The sequence below is a fragment of the Piliocolobus tephrosceles genome, chromosome 9 (genome assembly GCF_002776525.5).
Source record: "Piliocolobus tephrosceles isolate RC106 chromosome 9, ASM277652v3, whole genome shotgun sequence".
Lineage (NCBI taxonomy): Eukaryota > Metazoa > Chordata > Mammalia > Primates > Cercopithecidae > Piliocolobus > Piliocolobus tephrosceles.
The window spans coordinates 37196515-37218695 of NC_045442.1; the positions used below are offsets into that span (position 1 = coordinate 37196515).

A 22181-nucleotide genomic window follows, 5' to 3' on the forward strand; every position below is an offset into this window, starting at 1 on the left:
GTTCTTCTTTTTTTTGACTCACTGGTTTTTAGACTTTTTTCTTCTTTAAAGCAGTATAACCCGCTTTTCAAATGAAAGCTTACATGAAACTCCAGTGTGTAAAACTGTTGAAAACATAATTGTTCTGGTTGAAGCATGGGTAAGGGGATCTGGGATTTTTCTTCACCAGTGACTTCATGGGCATGCCAAGAAGCTCCAGAACTCCAAGGAATAGTTTAAAAGCCCCTTTCTCTTTCTTTTTGGTCAGTTTATTTTAAACCAATAATAAAAACCCCTTTCTAGGCCAACTTGTAGCCTAGAGAGATAGAGTGGCTTATGAAAGTTCACAGCAGTTCAGTGGCAGAGTCAAGACGAAACATCGGAATATTTACTGCAGGTCATTGTTCTTTTCCAGTGCACCCACTTCAGAAGCTGTGATTTCACTATACATACTTGAAAAGCTGTGGTATTTGTTAGCTATTGTTTTGAAACAATTATTAAGATGTTAAATTTCATGATCTTTATATTAAAATTTCAAACAAATAATTTGGTACTAAATAATTATATTAAACTCTCATAGTTTCCTTTCTTTTCAGGAAGGAGATGGATAAAGCAGATGTTTATTGGGGCATTCCTTATCCCAGCTATGGTGTGTGGCACTGCCTTCTTCATCAATTTCATAGCCATTTATTACCATGCTTCAAGAGCCATTCCTTTTGGAACAATGGTGAGTTGCTTAAATCTTACTTTTAAACTGAAAAAGTATACACATTCTAATAGACCTACTGTCCCTCCAAAATACGTCTTATTAGATGTTTTAATAGTTTCAGTCAGTTCCTACCCAGTCCTGGAAAGTTAGATGAGGAAAATACTGTTGTTGTTAGCCTCCATAAAATTTTGGTTAAGTTTAAACCTATAGTTGGCTTTTTATTTTTTATTGATTCTGTAAGCCTGTAAAGTGAAAGGCTGACTTTAAAAGAGAGCACTGGCCAGGCACGGTGGCTCCCGCCTGTAATCCCAGCATTTTGGGAGGCGAAGGCGGGCAGATCATGAGGTCAGGAGATTGAGACCATCCTGGCTAACACAGTGAAACCCTGTCCGTACTAAAAATACAAAAAAAATTAGCTGGGCGTGGTGGTGGGCGCCTGTGGTCCCAGCTACTTGGGAGGCTGAGGCAGGAGAATGGCATGCACCCAGGTGCAGTTTGCAGTGGAGGTTGCAGTGAGCCGAGATCGCGCCACTGCACTCCAGCCTGGGTGACAGAGCCAGACTACGTCTCAAAAAAACAAAAAAACAAAAAAAAACCTCACTAAGCATTTATGTCAATAATATACGTTGCTATAGATGTTAAAATGTGCTCACATATCTTACCTGTAAGCACAGGCTTGGAAATGCTTTGAATTATTTAAGTATATTAAAACTAGAACACATAAAATGAGTTAACCCACGGTCTCCCAAATCTTGGTGTTACCTTTTTACTAGAAACAGAATTTTAGGCCTAGACTAGAGTGAAGGCCTAATGTACACTTGTGCATACATGTTCATACATCTGTATGCCAATGCAAGTTGCAGGGTGGTTACTGCTTTTAACAGAGGCCCAATAACTTAGTCACGGTCATACAGACAGTTAATAGTAGAACTGCCACTAGAGCCCACAGTCTCTGTTTTAATCTTGTTTGGGTTTTCTTTCTATTATATGGGAGGTAACAAAGAGTTTCACAAAAATTTCAGGTGACTTTGTTTTATAGTCCAATTTTTTTCAAAGACACATTGAATATTATACATTTTTATTAAATCTTTAATACCTTGCTTCAAAATGGAATTTTTTTTTCAAGCCAAAGTAAGTGATAATGGTCAGAAAAGGGAAAGGTAATTAATTATATCAGACCGGGAAAGAATTTGCTTTATGGTAGTTGCAGGCCATCAGAAAGTACATAGAGTGAGTCAAGTTATTTCTCAGAGATCATCTGCTGAATTGGTTATTTTCATAATGCTTTAAAAATTAAAATTCTGATTCTGTTAAAATTTTTATCAGAAAGTTTTGAATTTGGTATTGGTGAAACTGGTATTTCAAAGTTACTTTGTCTCGCTAAAATTGTAAATTTTTACCACTTTGTAAATGGAGTTTTAGACGTTAATATTCAGTGTAATTTGCCTTTAGATAATGTAATAATTACAAATTATTAGAATATAATATTTAAAGTCTGTGCTGAGCCAGAGAAGGTTTATAAAATTGATCTTTAGTGAATAAAAAGACTAACTGTTGGTACTTGGCAGGCTCCTACAATATTATGTTCTTAATTTGCATTCTAATGAAGGAATACTGGGGGAAGGGCATTCTCCTGGCCTCATGTTTTAACCCAATGTGTGCTTTAGGGTCTCCTTTTCTCCGCTTAAGAGTGTGAAAACTTGTTTTGAACATGAACTTGAAGAACTGGAGGTGAATGTTTCACCCAGGTCTTCATTAAGTACTTGAACTACTTAAGTTTGTGGTTTTAGTTGTTTTGACTTGTTGATATTCTGAAGGAAATGGTTACATATTCTCATAAACTTAGTGATTCTCAACCCTGGGCACAGATTAGAATCACTTGGGGATTTAAAAGTTTTAATGCTCAGGGCCTTTCTTTTAAGCTAATTAGTCTGTCCTGCTTTAAACCCAATCTGTAGTGTTTACCTGATTCCAGTTCCTGGGATCTGGGGATGGATCTGTTAGCCAAAAGGCTCCCAGACCATAGGTACCAGGTGTTTGAGAAGCCAGGTGCCGCTACTAACTGAATACCTTAATTTGAGAATCAGAGTCTTCAGATCCTCCTAAGTGCTCTTCCCCAGGCCTTATCTCTTTCTATCCCCCATTCCTTTGATCTCTTGGCTATTGAGCCCTTTTTCTGGGTGATCTTCACTCTAATTCTCTGTTCTATGAAAGTTTCCACAACTGGCCGGGCATGGTGGCTCACGCCTGTAATTCCAGCACATTGGGAGGCTGAGGCAGGCGGATCACTTGAGGTCAGGAGTTTGAGATCAACCTGGCCAACATGATGAAACCCCATCTCTACTGAAAATGCAAAAATTAGTCAGGCATGGTAGTGCAGGCCTGTAAACCCAGCTACTCGGGAGGCTGAGGCAGGAGAATCGCTTGATCACTGGAACCCAGGAGGTGGAGGTTGCAGTGAGCCGAGATTATGCCACTGCACTCCAGCCTGGGCGGCAGAGTGAGACTCTGTCTCAAGAAAAAAAAGAAAAATTAGATTGATTTTGGAAAGCTAAAAACTTTTTCTTTTGGGAATTTGTCCAATAATGATTTAGGTGCTATACCCAGAGATTTTGGTCCTGTAAGAGTTCCTTGGGAATGAGGAAGGATTTGCCAAGATGTTCTGGAAAAGGATTTTAGACATGAAGTCTTTCTTTTGTGGGCTGTAAATCTCAGATCCTAAATTTTGATCTTATTGTAGGATTCCAAAGGACAAAGAACAAAATTACAGAGTTTTAAAACTCATAGAGGCAAGTTAGCATGGGAACTAATCACCTTTCTTTTCTAGAAAGATTTATAAAATTGACCAGGCGCAGTGGCTTATGCCTATAATCCCAGCACTTCAGGAGGCCAAGGCGGGTGGATCACCTGAGATCACCATGGCCAACATGGTGAAACCCCGTCTCTACTAAAAATACAAAGATTAGCCAGGTGTGGTGGCGGGCACTTGTAATCCCAACTACTCGGGAGGCTTAGGAAGGAGAATCGCTTGAACCTGGGAGGTGGAGGTTGCAGTGATCCAAGATCGTGCCACTGCGCTCCAGCCTGGACAACAAGAGCGAGACTCTGTCTCGAAAAAAAAGAAAGATCTATAAAACTAATGTTAGAAAAACTTCATCATCTAAGGTGAGCTGTTCACAAATGCTAAAGCAAGCAAAGGAATTTTATAAAGATACCAAGATCAAAGGCTCATTATGTGGGATCTTTGTATTTTTAGTAGAGACGGGGGGTTTCACCATGTTGGCCATGGTGATCTCAGGTGATCCACCCGCCTTGGCCTCCTGAAGTGCTGGGATTATAGGCATAAGCCACTGCGCCTGGTGATATAACAGTAAAAAAAAGAAAAAAGAACGTCTCCATCCCATTCTTCCTCTTTATTTTTCAAATAAAATGTAACCCTCAAACAAAAAAAGTAGGAGGAAAGATCCCCGGTAAGAGGGAAGTGAAGCCTGAGATACACAAAGCAGTTGATTGTACAGGAGTGAGTACCCAGCCGCCTTAGCTGAAAGTCTTATTGCTCATAAAAATTTTCTTTTAGAGGTACTGAGAGATTATATTAAGTAATATTTGAGTAACTGTATGAGAGCAAAGGTGCTGTAAAACTGGACAGGCAAATTTACTTTTCCAGGAGGAAAAAGAAGAAAGTGATTCTACCTTATAAGAGTATTGAGGTATTAGCCATAGTATGTACATCCTATCCTTTAGTAGAAGGTGACAGATATTCTTGTCTCTGACCTATTCAAAAGATTATTAATAACTTAGAGACATGGTGGTGTGCTGATTCAATTGAAGAGGAGTGTGAGACTAGGGAAGAAACTAGTAATATAAAATAATGAACTGGTAATACGAAATAATGAAGGCAGCATCTAAAAAGATCTCATCAGACTGAAATGATGTGCCAAATCTAAGAAGATGAATTATAATAAGGATCAATAATAATGCATTTGTATAGTACTTTGTAGTTTACAAAGCATTTTCACATGCATTATCTTGTCTGGTTTTCAGAAGAACCCAAAGGGATAGGCAGAGCTAGTGGTGTGGTTATTCCTATTTTACAGAACAGAAAATCAAGAATCTCCCATAGTTAGTTTTCTTTGTTGTGCTGATGGTGGTGATGATGGGTTTTTCGTTTTTGTTTTTGGCCATTTTTCTTTTCTTCCTTTCTGTCGAAAGGAATCCTAGCTTAATTCTGAGAGCAGTGGGTATGTTTTTTTGCCGTTTTCTGTTTGTGTGTTTTTACAGATGTACTGAGGTATAATTAACACGTGATAAGTTGCATAAATTTGAAATGTACAATTTGATGAATTTTAATACACACACACACACAGACACACACTTGTGAAATCATTACCTCACTCAAGATAAAGATGTTTGTAACGTCGAGAAGTTTTGTTATATACCTTTGTAATTCATCCTTTCTTTTCTTCTTTTTTCTCTCTATTCTTAGGTAACCACCAGCCGACTCTCTCATATCATAGTGTAGTTTGCATTGCTGAATTTCCTTTGAATGGTAGCTCATACAGTATATATTCTTTTTTGTTTCACTCATAAAAGTTATTTTGAGATTTATTGATGTTGCATTTTATTAATCTATCTATCTATCTATCTATCTATTTATTTATTTTGAGACTGGGTCTTGCTCTGTCGCCCAGGCTGGAGTGCAGTGATGTGCACTTGGCTCGCTGCAACCTCTGCCCCTGGGGTTCAAGCAATCCTCCTGCCTCAGCCTCCCTAGTAGCTGGGACTACAGGCAAGCACCACCATGCCTGGCTAATTTTTGTATTTTTGGTAGAAACAGAGTTCACCATGTTGGCTAGACAGGTCTTGAACTCCTGACCTCAGGTGATCCACCCATCTTGGCCTCCCAAAGTGCTGGGATTATAGGCATTTATTAATAATTTGTTCTTTGTATTGCCCAATAGTATTCAGTTGCATGGATATACCATAATTTATCCATTTACCCAGTAATTTACTAGGTTTTTTTGCTATTGCAAATCAAGTTACTGTGAGTATTTATGTGCAGGTCTTTCTGTGGAATTACATTTTCATTTCTCTTGGATAAATACCTAGGAGTAGAATGGCTGGGTCATATGATAGTTTAAGTTTTCAAGAAACTGCTAAACTTTTCTCAAATAGTTTTGACATTTTACATTTCTATCAGCATTCTATGAAAATTCCACTTGTTCCACATCACTGCCAGCACTTGATAGAGTCAGTCTTTTTAATTTTAGCTATTCTAGTGAGTGTATAGTGGTGTCTTTCAGTTTTAATTAGCATTTCCTAATGACTAATCATGTTGAAGATCTTTTTATTTGCCTTTTTTTTTTTTTGCCATCTGTATATCTTCTTTAATGAATGTTCAGATCTTTTGCCTATTTTAATAGATTGTTTTATTGAGTGATAAGGGTTCCTTACATATTGCAAATACAAGTCCTTTGTTTTATATGTATTTTGTAAGTATATACTCCTATTTTGTGAGTTGTCTTTTCATAATCTGAAGAGTTTTTTTTGAAGGGCAAAGTTACTAATTTTAAAGTCTAATTTATTGTTGTTGTTTTTTAATTTTATGCTTTGCACTTTTTCTATTCCATTTAAGAAGTCTTTTGCCAAACCAGACATCACCAAGCTTTCCTTATATGTTGTCTTCTAGAAATTTTACAGTTTTAGCTCTTAAGTTTAGGTCTAGGATCCATTTTTGGCTAATTTGTGTATAGTATGAGTTAAGGGTCAGAGGGGTTTTGTTTTATTTTATATATGACTGGTCAGTTGTTCCAGTACCATTTGTTGAAAAGATTATCCTTTCTCTGTTGAGTTGCCTTGGCACCTTTGTTGATAACCAATTCACCATGTATGTGTGGATTTTTATTGCTGAATTTTCTCTTGTTTCATTTCGGTTTGTTCTATTTCAATTTGTCTTGTTTTTAATGCTCATACTACACTGTCTTGATTACTATAGCTTTATAAGTCCTGAAACCAATTCTTCTTTTTCAAAGTTGTTTTGGCTTTTCTAATATTCTTTGCATTTCCATATAAAGTTTAGAATCAGCTTGTCAGTTTCTATAAAAAGTCTTCTGGTGTTTTGATTGTGATTACATTGAATCTGTAGCACAGTTTGGGAAGAATTGACATCTTAACATTATTGAGTCTTTTGATTAATGAGCACAGGATATCTCTCAACTTCTTTAGATATATTTAATTTTTCTCAGCAACGTTTCATAGATTTTAGTGTTCAGGTTTTGTCCATCTTTTGTTGAATTTATTGTCAAGTATTTCATAGTATTCTGTTGGTGAATGATATTTTTTAAATTTCTTTTTTTTCTTTCTTTCTTTCTTTTTTTTTTTTTTTTGAGACGGAGTCTTGCTCTATTGCCCAGGCTGGAGTGCATTGGCACAATCTTGGCTCAGTGCAACCTCCACCTCCCGGGTTCAAGCAATTCTCCTACCTCAGCCTCCCTAATAGCTAGGATTACAGGTGCGTATCACCATAGCCGGCTAATTTTTGTATTTTTGTAGAGACAGGCTTTCATCATGTTGGCCAGGCTAGCCTCGAACTCCTGACCTTAGGTGATCCGCCTGCCTCGGCCTCCCAGAGTGCTGGGATTACAGGCATGAGCCACCACACCCGGCCATTTTTAAATTTCAAATTCTGATCGTTTATTGCTAGTACAGTCATGCATCATTTAATGCCAGGGATATGTTCTGCGAAATGAGTTGGTTCACAATTTTTTCATTGTGTGAACATTCCAGAGGGCACTTACACAAACCTAGATGGTATAGCCTCCTACACACCTAGTCTGTATGTTATAGCCTAATCTTACAAAGCTATAGACCTATGCAGCGTATTATTGTACTGAATATTGTAGGCAGTTGTAACACAGTGGTGTTTGTGTCTGTAAACATAGAAAAAGTACAGTAAAAATACAGTCTTATAATCTTATGGGACCATTGTCAGATATGTGGTCCATCACTGACCAAAAAAAATTGTTATGTTGCACGTGAGAGTACAGTTGACCCTTGGGCAATATGAGGGTTGGGGTGCTGACCCTTACCCCCTGCCTGTACAGCTGAAAATTTGCATGTAACTTTTGACCCTCCCCAAAACCTTAACTACGAATAAGCCTACTGTTGACTGGAAGCCTTACTGATGAACATGTATTTTGTATATGTATTATATACTGCATTCTTACAATAAAGTAAGCTAGGGAAAAGAAAATATTAAGAAAATCATAAGGTTAGCTGGGTGTGTGGTTTGTGCCTATAATCCCAGCTATTCAGGAGGCTAAGGCAGAAGGATCACTTAAGCCCAGGAGTTGAGGCTCTAGTGCTCTATGATCGTGCCTTTGAGTAGGCACTGCATTTCAGCCTGGACAGCATAGTGAGACCCTGTCTCTTAAAAAGAAAAAGAGAAAATCATAAGGAAGATAAAAATGTATTTGCTATTCTTTAAGTCGACGTGGATCATAATAAAGATCTTCATTTTCATCATCTTCACATTGAGTAGACTGAGGAAGAAGAGGGAGGGGTGTCTCAAGGGTGCTGTCTCAGGGGTGGCAGAAGCAGAAGGAAATCCACTTATAAGTGGACTTAAACAGTTTATACCCTATTTTTGAGTGTTGACTATATGTAGGAAAACAGTTTTTGAGATACTGGCTTTGTATCCTACAACCCTGCTAAATTCACTTATTCTAGTTTCTTTACATTAGTTTTTTACATAGATTAAAATTTTTTTTATTATTTTAAATTTTTGTGGGTACATAGTATTATTTAAAAAAATAGATTATCAAATTATTTAAACAAAGACAGTTTCACTTCTCTTTTTTGGTCTGTATGTCTGTTATTTCTTTTTGTTGTCTGATTGCACTGGTTAAAACCTCCAATATAATGTTGAATAGAAGAACAGACATCCTTTCTTTGTTCCCAATCTTGGAAGGAAGACATTTAGTCTTATGCTGTGAATTAAAATAATAGCCTTTGTTTTTTTGTAGATGCCCTTCATCAGCTTGTTAAAGTTCCCTTCTATTTGCAGTTTGCTGCAAGTTTTTTTTTTTTTTAATTTTGAATGAGTGTTGGATCTTAGAACAGCATTTTCTGCATCTTTTGAGATGATCTGTGATTTTTCTTTTTTAATTCTGATAATATGGTGAATATCATTAATTTTCTAATCTTTAATCAGTCTTGCATTCGTTTGATGAACTTCACCTGTCATGATATATTCTTTATATATTGTTAGATTACATTTGCTAAAATTTGTTTTTTACATCTAAGTTTATGAGAGATGTTGACCTGTAGGCCAGTATGGAAGCAAAGATAGAATAAGTAATAGCCACATTCTTGGTTTATGTCTGAGATTGAGAAGATGTGATCAGTATGTAGATCTTTGGGGTATTAAGTACCAAGAGGCAGTACTTGTTTCTAACTTGTTCTTGTTGTAGATAAGGGAGGCCCTCAACATGGAGTATATCTATCTTCTCCCCACTGCCTGCTTTCATTCTCCTCTGAATAGTGACTAGGGGAATAGAGGAGAGCCCCATATTAATTTGAGTTCCAGGGTTTTCACCAATATATTAGACCCTCTTAGCTGCTAAATTGTGTTCCAAAATAATGTGGAAGCCCAGATGGAAAACAGATACAAGCATGATTTTATTATTATAGGTATATTTTGCAAATTAAGTATTTTTAACACTCTAAATTTAACAAGAGCAGTAAAGTTGTGATGGATACAAATCTAATATCAAGGGGTATGAATAAAGTAAGCTATTACTTATCTTCAGCACCCAATTTATTTAGTTATCAGTATTGAGAAAAATTCTTACTTCACAGGTGAGTTCATTCCATGTGAATTTTTTTTTTTTTCTAAACAGCTTGCCTTGTAATCTTGGAGTATTTTTCAAGTAACTTCATCCAGAACTTGATCATAAAGGAGTGGGGAACTGGTTTCACAGCTTAATCACTATTTCTAACAGACTGCTCACATTTTTAATCATATATTAAAGAGTTGGACAAGAAAAGAGAAAATATTGACAAATACTAAGCAATTGCTAATGTCTTTTTGAGACTTTAGGTTCCTTTATTGACTGTTATGTGCACTGAAGGCAAGATGTGCCCTCACTTTAGCTGCCACTCAATTGTGTCACACACATTGTGCTATAATAGTACTTTTGCTTATACAATTTTTAGTGAACAAATATGTGCAGGCCTTAATTGGGATGGGGCGAAGGAGATAGAATAAAAGACTAATATAACATTTATAAGCCTTCCTAATCAGAGACGAAATTCATTCAGTTCAGTATATACACAGAGATAAGAGGAGAAACTTTATTCTGAGGTTTGCAGGAAAATGAGTTAACCTGGCTATGATCTCTCCAGTGTACTGATATTTGGTATAAAACTCGTTTGATCTGTATGTATCTTATTACAATTAAAAGTATTTTAAAAAGAAACTATTTTCAAAAATATATTCAAATCAAATGCTTGTGGAATCCCAGAAGCTCTTCAGTAGGACCTGAGAATTCTTTGGAACAGCTTGAAAACCATTCTTCTAGACCATATAATTCTACATGGTCTAGGAATGTTTTCTTCCTAGAAAGAATTTTGTCTTTAATTCTTATTTGAAATTAGAGTTCTGGCAAACTAAGGGAAAAATACATAGGTCTTGATTACAGTGTGTTAAGGTTTATGAGTCTTGTAGTTATTAAAGTAAAAGCAAAAATTGAGATGGAATTTATCACTCCCCATATTTATGACATATGTATAATTCATGACATAAGTCTTAAACTATCTTAAAAACACCTGCTTATTTTTCTCATTTCACATAATATAATATGAGCATAAATTCATATTATTCATAGGCTTAGGCCTAAACTGAAACACAGATAAACTGGGTTCCTGAGTCTGATGTTTAAAATGGTATTATGGAGCTCTATAACTCTGACACATTTATGTTGTATCTGAAAAGGAGATGACAATACCCTTTGGCTTGTTTAAAAACACATACACACACAAAAGGATCTAATGAAGAATTTTTACTAATATTGGTTCAAAGAGATCTTTCCTTCCTGTGCAATCACTATGGATTTCCTACCTTCTTCATTTCTCTCAATCAGTGTCTTCACATGTTTCATTCAATTTTTCTCTCACTTTTACTTTCTGTTTATTATAACCTAAAATGTGTAATTTAAAGAGATCTTAGAGGTGATTCAGTTCTACTCCATTTTACAGGAGGTCAGAGTGAAGTGATCTTAATTAGATTGTTCGCCGGAAAAGAACTGATTTTATAAAGAAAAATGTCACAAAAATAAATGTTTCTAATTGGCCACTTTGGTTCTAGAATCTCTGTATGGTCTTCTCTATAATTTTAGACTTTGCATTACTAATAGGCAGAAAAATATTTGTGCTATTTTACTAATAACACATAGATAGTGATCTACTTCTATTAGGATTCCAAGGCAGTGTAGAATGGAAAACAGCATGGGCTTCGAGGCTGGCAGATTTGAGTTGAAATTTTGGTCTGGCTCTCCACTAGCTATGAGATTATGGGAAGTTACTTATCCTTCTCTGAGTCCCCTTTCCTTCATCTGTAAAATAAAGAAATAACACATATAAAGCTCTTAGTGCATATTACGAGCTCAAAAAGCGTAGCCAGATAAGGAAGTTGGTTATAATAATGAAAGACAATGGATAAATATGTTTTAAAAAGCATGACAGCTGAGAGTGAAAGAGGAGAAAAAAGGACTATGGCAGAGATAGTGTGGGAGAATAGGAAAAAATGGTAAACTAAATTGGATAAGAACTAGTTCAACTTGTATTTAGTTTAGTTCTAATATTTTAGGGCATACCTTTTTCTGTTTTCATTAGTGTACTTCTTGCACAATTTTAGCCCATATTGAACTTAAACATTTTCTTTTGTGATCAAATTGTGTTTAAATTGTGTCTCTTTTGTTTTTATTAATGTTTTTGTTCTCTGAGTAATCACACATTTTTATTTAATTTACAGGTGGCCGTTTGTTGCATCTGTTTTTTTGTTATTCTTCCTCTAAATCTTGTTGGTACAATACTTGGCCGAAATCTGTCAGGTCAGCCCAACTTTCCTTGTCGTGTCAATGCTGTGCCTCGTCCTATACCGGAGAAAAAATGGTAAAGAGAATGCTAAATCTTATGCGATTGTTTCACACAATATATAAGTTCTTAAGGCTGTTGTGTACATGTAACTTCAGAATTGGCATGTATTTATGAGAATGACAATCTTAAGTTTGAGCCTAAGGAGCTCATTTTACTATTTCCTTTAACCTACACTGTTAGGAGTAATAATAAATTATACCCTTATTCCACTTTCTGAATATCGTGCCATTTACAATTAAGTCAAATGCTTTCCTATGGTGTAGAGTTGGGTGTGAACTAAAGCTGCAGTTTTACTAATCCTGCAGGCCAAATCTGGTCTGCTGCCTGTTTTTGTCAATAAAGTTTTGTTGGAACTCAGCCATGCCCATTTGTTTATGAATTACCTGTGGCTGCTTTTATAGTACAGCATCAGAGCTGGCAGATCAGTAGTTATGTCAGACATACTATCACCTGCAGAACCTGAAGTATTTACTATCTTTCCAGATATTTTAGTACTGTGTATATATATATATATATATATGTACACACACACACATATATATATATATATGAAGTCTCTGTCCCTAGATATTTTACCAGATTATAAATATAGCATATTCAGGTGCTTATATAAATAGGTGATAATTTTGCTCTGCCCTTTCTAGACCAGAAGCATGTAGACATTTATAGAAATGGAGGATGAATAAAATAGCTCCTATAGTTTGAATTGGCCACATTCTTTTCTTTCCTTAGATTGCTGCTTATGAGAGACTTTGGTTAGAAGTTTTGTAGTTTATTTTTTGAAGTAATTTTTTTTTTTTTTTCTCGTAAATCAGTATTAGACTGTTAGGACCCATCAGTATCCTTACTAGGAAAGGTAAGGTTAAAGGGAAATCATAGTCAGAAGTCACAAAAGTTCCTCTAAGTCACTAAGGCTAGTGAAGGAGAGGAGGTCTGGTGAGAGCTTCCTCACCAAAGATGCTTTGCGTTTAGGTATAGGAAGGCTTGTGTGTGTCTCTGTTTTGGGGAGTATAATCATGGGAACCTAAATCTGAATACTAGATCTGCCTCTCATTGACTGTGTCACGTTGGGCAGATCACTTGTAACCTCAGTGAGTCTTGGCTTCCTGTAAAGTAATGAAAGAAGACTACATTAAATGATTTTTAAGTTTTTTTTCAGCTCTCAAATTTTAAAATTTTTTTCTCAGTTTTTTAGTTTGTTGATTTCATAGTTATTAGTTTAGGATCTTTTTTGTGCCAGGTATTGTGCTAGGCACTGGAAATACCTAGATGAGTAGCTTCTGCCTGCCATGGTTTATAATCTAGTGAGGTTTTTTATATATATGTACACACATGTATTTGGAATTGAACAGTTACAGTATAGTGTGGTAAGTACCGTGATGGAGATATGTTCAAGAGGCAGTGGAATAATGAGAGAAGGACCCACCTCTTCCTGGGAGACTCAGCAAAGGTTTTAAAGGGAGAACATTTGAGCCAATGCTTTCAGGAGAGAAATAGGAGACGAGAGAAGGCATCCAGGTGGGGAATTACCAATTATAGTCAGTAAATGTTTGTTGAATGAATGAATGAATTTCGAATTTTATTTTTTATTTCTTTGGTGCCATTATAAATAAGAACTCATAATACCTTAATTGCATAATTTTTAGGAAAAGAAATTATAGAACCAAGGAGAGAGTGAGCAAAGAGATGACAAGGCCACAATCTGGGAAACATTATTTCAAATGGAGGTCTCTCGACTCTTACTTTCTTTCCCTTTGGCTTTTTGTGAATAAATGCCTATAGAGTTCTAAGAAGTTATGGAAGTCTAGTAGAACCAAAGGGAACACTTAGAGACTTTTTCAAGTTTTGCCAGTGTCAGTAATTTTTGTTCTTCATGTACTTGTTTCAGCCTTTAATGCAGAAAGAATATTGATTATAACCTATGGCTAAATTGAAGTCCCACCTATATATTGTGCCTCTTTTGGTTTTGGCTTTTCATTTTACTGGTTTATTTTTATCCTTCAGAGATGATTTTAAGTGTCAAGTACCTGCTTTCTGTTATCAGTGTTTATGTAATATGGAAATCATACTAGAAGTTTACTATTAATTTTAATATTTTCCAGGTTCATGGAGCCTGCAGTTATTGTTTGCCTGGGCGGAATTTTACCTTTTGGTTCAATCTTTATTGAAATGTAAGTTTTGATAATGTATTTATGTTTTGAGGGATTTGATAATAGACAATTTAGGAGTTAGGGAACATGTAAAGTCATCAGTTGGGAGAATATCTAATAGTCTGTTAATTCCATGATTCCAGAAAGGGGTCTAATAGGCTATATAAAGGTAGCTGTTGACTGTGTTCTTAAATATTCAGGTGATGTTTATACCTTTTTGTATTGTATTCTAGATCTCCCTCACCTAAGAGGAAATCTTAGAAATCAAAGCTATGTGTTAAAGAATGGTAGACCAGCCTTTGATCATAGGCATGATTTAAGGAATTCCTGGTTTTTATTGTATTTTTAAAAATATTTCTGAGGATCTACGGAACTAGGTAAACCATTACCTACTAGTCCGTCTAGGTCCTGACATCTTTTGATGCAGTCATTTCCTAGGTTCCTTCCATAGAGGCCTGCAGGAGTGCTAGGAAGTGTGTATGTATTTGGAGGTGAGAGGTATGCCACCTTGTGCCACTTACTGTGCTTTACATCTGCATCCTTTGTCACCATTGCAAAATAAAAAAGCCTTTCTTTTCTTAGTCTGTGTCCCAGTGCCCCCTGATGGGAATGCTCTGGTTATTTTAGGCAAGACAGTTCACCATATGGGGCTTTCTCAGGTATTGCAGCTATACACCCTTGGCTCCTGTCCACTAAATACCAGTCATTGTGACAACTTAAAATAGCCTTACAAGTTTCCAGATGCCCCACTGCGGATTGTCTCCTGTATGGTAGGAGTTTTCTTAACAGACATAGTTGGATTTGGTAGTTGGTTAATTGAAAACGATGACTCATGTAAGAGAATTATTTAAAAAGATACATACGTAATATTTTAAGACAAGTAAATGTACATCCTTCGCTGATTTATTTATTTTTTTTAATATAGAGCCACGGTCTTTTTCTTCATTGAAATTTTTTCATTTTTTTTTCTTTGACATTCGTAATACAGATTCTGTGTTTTCCATCCTTTTTAAAGTGAAGCAAGAACATAAGGTCCTATCTGAAGCATTCTAAGTGCAGAATCCTTCTAGATTTGTACATTTGTCCCCCAGTCTATAGCCATCTCAATCACATCGAATTTTGTAACTTTTTTAAAGGGACTCACCTTATCAAATCTTTCCAAAGCATTCAACATAATTTTTATAGTAACCACACATCCTTTTTACTCTGATGTTTATTGGTTTATGTAACATTTAATTTATTCAATTTAGTCTAATTGTACTAACAGGTACAACTGACATAAGTAGATATGGAACAACTCTTCGTTGTCACTTACGAGTTCTGCATATGCTGTGGGCATTAGTATCTTAGGAGTTGGAGTGTGTGTCTCTGTAACTTGTGGTTTATTAAAGTCGGTTCAGGAACTACTTCTTTAGTTCCAGTCTGACAATGCTTTGTGCCTTCACCCATACTTGACCTGTGACTACTTTTTCCTTTCTACCCCTGTCCCCAGTATTTCTGAACCACGTCTTTGTGCTTCTCCGGGCACTGTGTTCCACTAGATAGTTTTTCTGCTGTTTCTTCAACATCTGTTTTGTCCACCCTCAAACCCATTCTCCTCCTGGTAGCCAAAGTGATCTTTTTAAGGTTGTCATGTCATTTCTTTGCTTAACACTTCTTATTTTAATTTAACACTTCTTATTTTAATATGGAGTTAACACTTCAACTCCATAACATGGCTGTTAAGCGTCTTAATAACCTAAGAACTGGTCCTGTTCACTTCTCCAACTTCATTTCTTAGTTCTTTCCCCTTCATTTAAAGTTTTAGCCATACTGAATTACTTTTAGTTTTTCAAAATGCAGTGGATCCCCTTTATTTACTCACTTTTGCTTTTGCTGCTCCTGTGCCTGGAACATTCTTTTTTTTTCTTTTTTTTTTGAAACAGAGTTTCGTTTATTGCCCAGGCTGGAGTGTGCATTGGCACTACCTCGGTTCACTGCAACCTCCACCTCCCGGGTTCAAGCGATTATCTTGCCTTAGCCTCCCGAGTAGTTGGGGAGGCATGCGCCTCCATGCCCAGCTAATTTTGTATTTTTAGTAGAGACGGGATTTTACCATGTTGATCAAGCTGGTCTCGAACTCCCGACCTCAGGTGATCCATCTGCCTCAGCCTCCCAAAGTGCTAGGATTATAGGTGTGAGTCACCATGCCTGGCATACCTGGAACATTCTTCTAGCTCCTCTTGCCCTCCGCATTCCTTATCTGATTCTTCTCCCCCCATAAAGCCCCATTCAGCCACAATGGGAAGATAACCCCTTATGTGCATTCATGTAGCACATATCACAGTGTATCGTGGTCTTTACTGGTGTTTCCCAACTAGCTAGTAGTCTTCTTGAGGGTAGAGTTGTCTACTGCTGTTCTCACTGCTTTCCTGATACATGATAGGGGCTCTATAAATATTTGTTGAAAGAATGAATGATGGGGAGGCTGAGGCGGATGGATCACCTGAGGTCAGGAGTTCGAGACCAGCCTGGCCAACATGATGAAACCCCGTCTCTACTAAAAATACAAAAAATTAGCTGGGCGTATTGGTGTGCGCCTGTAATCCCAGCTACTCAGGAGGCTGAGGCAGGAGAATCGCTTGAACGTGGGAGGTGGAGGTTGCAGTGAGCTGAGATACACCACTGCACTCCAGCCTGGGCAACAAGAAAAAGAAAAGAGGCTGAAAGGCTCTGTGTAATTTAATGATGACTTGGTAATGGATTAGAGTGAAAGATCTTTTTCTTAATTAAAAATCTTAAAGCCCTTTCACTTGCTGTCCTCTGAAGACAGTGTGAATCTTCTTTAGGCTTGCTTTTCCTAATTTTACACATTATTGCTCTAACTTATTTTTCTATTTAATAGAGTATTATATTTCCTGTTTAATAAAATACAAACTACATTGCTTGAATTGTGTTGTATCTACAAAACAATATGGATACAAATACGGATTTTTTAGCTATTTTCATTTGTTCTTTTCTACATTATACTTCTTTAAGCTTCTGTTTTATTCAGTTTGTGTAGAGGTGAATGCCCTACTGAAGAATCTGTTTTTCAAAGATTATCCAAGAAATTTTTTGAGAGAATTCTAGTGGATTTAATTGATGAAGACATGGTAAGAGAAACTGTTGGAAGATACTTGAAAGAAAATCTTCTTAGATGAGAAAATCTTCTTAATGAGAAAATTTTCTTAATGAGAAAAAAATGAGAACTGAAATATGAGACTTCTAGGAAGAGCAGAGTGAGCTTTAAGAATAAAGACTGGAAACCTGTGTCTTTATTGCATTTACTTAGGTATTTCATCTTCACATCTTTCTGGGCATATAAGATCTATTATGTCTATGGCTTCATGATGCTGGTGCTGGTTATCCTGTGTATTGTGACAGTCTGTGTGACTATTGTGTGCACATATTTTCTACTAAATGCAGAAGATTACAGGTGGTAAGTACCTATTTGTGGAAAGAAATTTGGGGAACCATAATATTTTAAAATAAGATTTCCTTTGAAATCTATCAAGTGGAGTAAAAGAGCTGTATAGAAATTTTGTTACTTAAAATAACATAGGGATTTTTTTTCCAGTTATAAAAATGATACATATTTTAGAGAAAAAATAATATCAAATTTTTAATGTATTAATGGAGTTCTATGTTAGACACGTTTTTTACAAAGTGCTCGATATGAAAAGAGTTTTATGAGAAACATTGCTCCATTCTAAACACAAGGAGACTTAGATCTGGAAAAGGAAGTGGTGTATTTATGGTCACTGGTAATAGGGAATCTGACAAAATTCAATATCGAACTTTCTAATTCTTAGATGTTCTCCTTGTTAATAAATTTAAATACCATATCTATGCATTTGTTTTTTAAATAAGTTTTAAAGGACTTTAAAGGATGTTTTATTAAATTATTTGCTTTAAAATCTTTGTTTTAGTGCCGTTCATTCAAAAGAGTTATCTTCTCTCCCCCTCCCCACACCAGGCAATGGACAAGTTTTCTCTCTGCTGCATCAACTGCAATCTATGTTTACATGTATTCCTTTTACTACTATTTTTTCAAAACAAAGTAAGTGGAGACATTTTTTCACTTTTTACTTAGGAAACTAAATTTGTCCTTTAAATACTAATATTTAAGGCCTTATGTTAAAAGTAAAAATGGATATCCTATATATATTTTGTTTTATTTCAGGATGTATGGCTTATTTCAGACATCATTTTACTTTGGATATATGGCGGTATTTAGCACAGCCTTGGGGATAATGTGTGGTAAGTTCTGAAATTCTTTGAACATCATGAGTAAATCTGAGTTTCTCTGAATCGGAAAAATACAGTAAATGGAAATTAAGAAATTCTATCTGTTGTTTGATCAGAAACACCAAAATAAACCTGAGTCTGATTTCAGTTCTTTTGACTCTTCCCCACAACATAATTTATTACCTTATTAATTTGTTTTTATAGAAATTCTAGTAATTCTATATAGCACAGAATTTCATACCACAGTTAGTTTTTCATTCATGTTGAGAATTGGCTTTTTCATTTTATTTATTTTTTTTTAGAGACTCAGCTTCTGAACTAGCTGGGACTACAGGCACCTGCCACTGTGCCTGGTTTGAGAATTGGCATTTTTTAAAGCTTAAGTTCAATGGAAGATCATGATGTAGGCATGTTAAGGTGTTGCCTGAATGATTCCTGTTTGGAAACTTCTCAGACTATTCTTGGAGAAACCAGGAGATACCTATGAGACAGCACAGTTTACTTGTTATGATTGCATACTTGGGTATCTACAGACTGGATTTAAGTTCTGGCTGTACCATATATATGCTTTCCACCTTGATCTAGTTCCCAGAGCTCTCTAAGTTTTTGTAAAGTGGGGATAAAACCACTATTTATGAATCTATCATAATCATCTATTAAAAGGAAGAGGTAATAGTTTTCACCATATGATAGAGTCTCTAGAATGTGTGAAGTAGCTAGAAAATAAAGAACTTTTGGAAACAGTATGATAAATGGGAAAGGCATAAGTATGAGAGCCTGAAAACACTGGAATAAATGTCCATGCTGTTGCCCAGCTTTTTTTGTGGCCATGGAGGTCACATTAACCTTTCTAGGTCTCATTTTTATCTGTAAAATGGGCATATCTTTCAGAGTAGTTGTGAGGAATAATGTCATGTGTGTAAAGCACCAAGTGTAGTGCTGGGACTGTTATTAGGTAGTAAGGATAGCCATTTACATGGTGAGGTATGGAAAGATCTGGCCTTTTGGGGTCAGTCTGTTCTGGGTGTGAATTCCCCACTTAAAGCCCTGTTAACTCTGGCCAAATTATTTAACCTTTCTTCGTCAACTTTACTCATTTGCAAAATAGAAATAATACTTACCTCATAGGGCTGTAAAGAGGATTCAGTGATTAAATGTGGATAAACATCAGGTGACTGGTAGATGCTCAGTGAGGGGTACCTGCTGCTGCTATTGATGAAGCCTAGAAGTCCTTGTGCTTCCTTCTGCTCTGGAATTGTGTCTGTGCTTCTGCACAGTCTCTGTGGGATTCCACACCTTGTGTTTTCATCTCAGAACAACTTTATGACACCAAGTCCAGGCAGAGGTACCTTAATGGAAACTCATACAAGTAACTCACTTTTTTTTGGGTTCAGTGTTACTTGATAAATGAGATTGGTCCCTTAATTACTTCGTAGGAATGATGTGTTTTACCTGATAAATGAGACTGGTCCCTTAGTTACTTTGTAGGAATGATATAAGTCTGAGGGACTAATCATGGTGGAAACATTTCCGAGAGTGGGTACTTTTCCTCCTTTTTCTGTTGTTTGCCATGGCTATTTATGTATATATGTGTGTATTTGATAATTCCATCTTTGGCTATATAAGATATATATATATAAGATATGATAATCTTATTAAAAGCTAGGTCTTGGTGTGACATTTATGGACACCTGTGGGGTACCAAGATTGCTTTGTTTCTCCATCAAAAGAGCCTGTTCAATTCATATACACTATGTATATGATCACGTGTGTGCGTACACACAAATGAGATTGTCTGTAAAGTAGTGAAACATTCCACAAGGAAAGATCATTCTCTATGTTATAGTCACATGTTTTATTTATAGCTGCTGTGATAGCCATTCCCTGTGACAATTAGTAACCAACTTTGAGGAAAAGATGAGAGGGACTGAAGGTTAAAACTAAATTGTGTCATGTGGAAACATCCCTATTCTTGGGCAGTCAGAAGGTTTCTTTAGTATTATTGGCCATCCTTTCTTCAGAGTATTGTTCACTGGACTCCTCTTTATTTTATCTGATTTTTCTTGATTATCTGGACTCCTCTTTATTTTATCTGATTTTTCTTGATTATCACCAACATTCAGTGAGGTATAGAATCAATTAGGCAGAGAGTTAAAAAAAATTTTCTTGACTTTTTCTATAAGTGATCTTAGGAAGACCCAGAGAGGTAACACGTCTTGACATTTACAAAGAAAATGTAGCTAAATTTTTTGAGTGCTTTTCCTGCTGAAATTTCATCTTGCTGCCTGAAAATCTTGGCACATTTACAGTTCCCTGCTGTTCTGGCAATGTCCCAGCATTTATTCTTTAATGGGTTTATATGCTTTCAGTGCTTCATTTTTCAGGGGCAGGTAGGGAGAAGCTGTTTAGACTGGAAGTGATTAGAATGTCACCATAATACAAAAATTATATCCATCAATTTATGTTGCTAAAATGCTTAAGTCAGTAATTAGAACAAAAATATTTGTTGATTTTTTTAAATGTAGGAAAAAATGACTATGTTAAGGTGGGATATTATGAGCATAGCATTTTTGTTTTGAGGAATTAAGTTTAATAGTGCACTTCTATTATTCCTAAAATATTTACTTTTCTAGAGGGCATATTCAGTATTCTTTTTTTATAAAGTCATGCCCTTGTAAGTTTATTCTTGAGGTACTCATAAGATTAGGAAAAATGTGGCCGGGCGCAGTGACTCACGCCTGTAATCCCAGCACTTTGGGGAGGCCGAGGCAGGAGGATCACGAGGTCAGGAGATCAAGACCATCCTGGCTAACACGGTGAAACCCCATCTCTACTAAAAAATACAAAAGATTAGCTAGGTGTGGTTGTGGGTGCCTGTAGTCCCACCTACTTGGGAGCCTGAGGCCAGAGAATGGCGTGAACATGGGAGGTGGAGCTTGCATTGAGCCGAGATCGTGCCACTGCACTTCAGCCTGGGCAACAGAGCAAGACTCTGTCTCAAAAAAAAAAAAAAAAAAAAGATTAGGAAAAATGATTCACTAGGTTGATACTGTTTTGATTTTAAGCATATTTCTGCTCAAAGGGAACAATGTTTTGTACATCTGGAAAATTGGATTTGGTTTGGCTCTAGTATTATACCATTAAAATTTTCAATGCTAATTAAAATTTTTTACATCTTTTCATGCCGTAAGGATTCAGATATATTTTCACAAAATTGAGTGATTTTTCTCTTATCCTGTAAAGAATTGTATTGTAACTATTTTAAAATGCATTATCAATATTTTAAAATGTAATATCGTTATTTCCTATTATAAAAGAAATGACAATAAATGCAAATAGTGTTGCTTTGTCATTTTGTGTTTTTTTTTGTATTTTAATATTTAATAAAGGGAAACTTTCAAATATATACAAAAATAGGGACAATACTATATATAGTGAGTCCCCATGTCAGTGTAATTATCAACTCATGGCCTATCTTGTTTTATTTATATACCCACTTTGTATCCCCCCTTTTATTCTGACATGGATCTTAGACCTTATGTCATTTCAACTGTAAATATTTCAGTGTGTGTCCCTCCCTGAAAGATAAATATAATTTCTTAATATGATGGAATAATTCAGTTAGTGTTCAAATTTACCACACTTGTAATGACTTCTTTTTAAATATAGTTTATTTACATTGAGATCAATTAAGGTTCATGAATTGCTTGGCTAAAATGTCTCTTAAGGCTCTTTTAATCTATAGATGTTCTCTCTCTCACTTGTAATTTATTTTTAAAACTTAAAAAATTTCTGTGGAGTTTTCCACACTCTGGATTTTGCTGATTATATTGTTGAAGTGTCATTTAAAGTTTCTCCAAGTGGTAGTTAGATCTGTAGGCTTGATCATACTCAGGAATACTTGTCCAAGAATGTTT

At 35.9% G+C, this 22181-nt stretch overlaps 1 protein-coding gene across 1 annotated transcript in view; it reads left to right on the top strand.

The window, feature by feature from the left end:
- Nucleotides 1–22181, top strand: part of TM9SF3 (transmembrane 9 superfamily member 3) — a 70983-nt gene that overhangs the window by 43290 nt on the left and 5512 nt on the right. Inside the window, exons 9-14 of the mRNA XM_023206279.2 lie at nt 576–706; nt 11721–11860; nt 13948–14016; nt 17309–17455; nt 17993–18076; nt 18200–18276. Coding sequence (XP_023062047.1) covers nt 576–706; nt 11721–11860; nt 13948–14016; nt 17309–17455; nt 17993–18076; nt 18200–18276 — 648 coding nt within the window. The remainder of the gene's footprint in view (nt 1–575; nt 707–11720; nt 11861–13947; nt 14017–17308; nt 17456–17992; nt 18077–18199; nt 18277–22181) is intronic.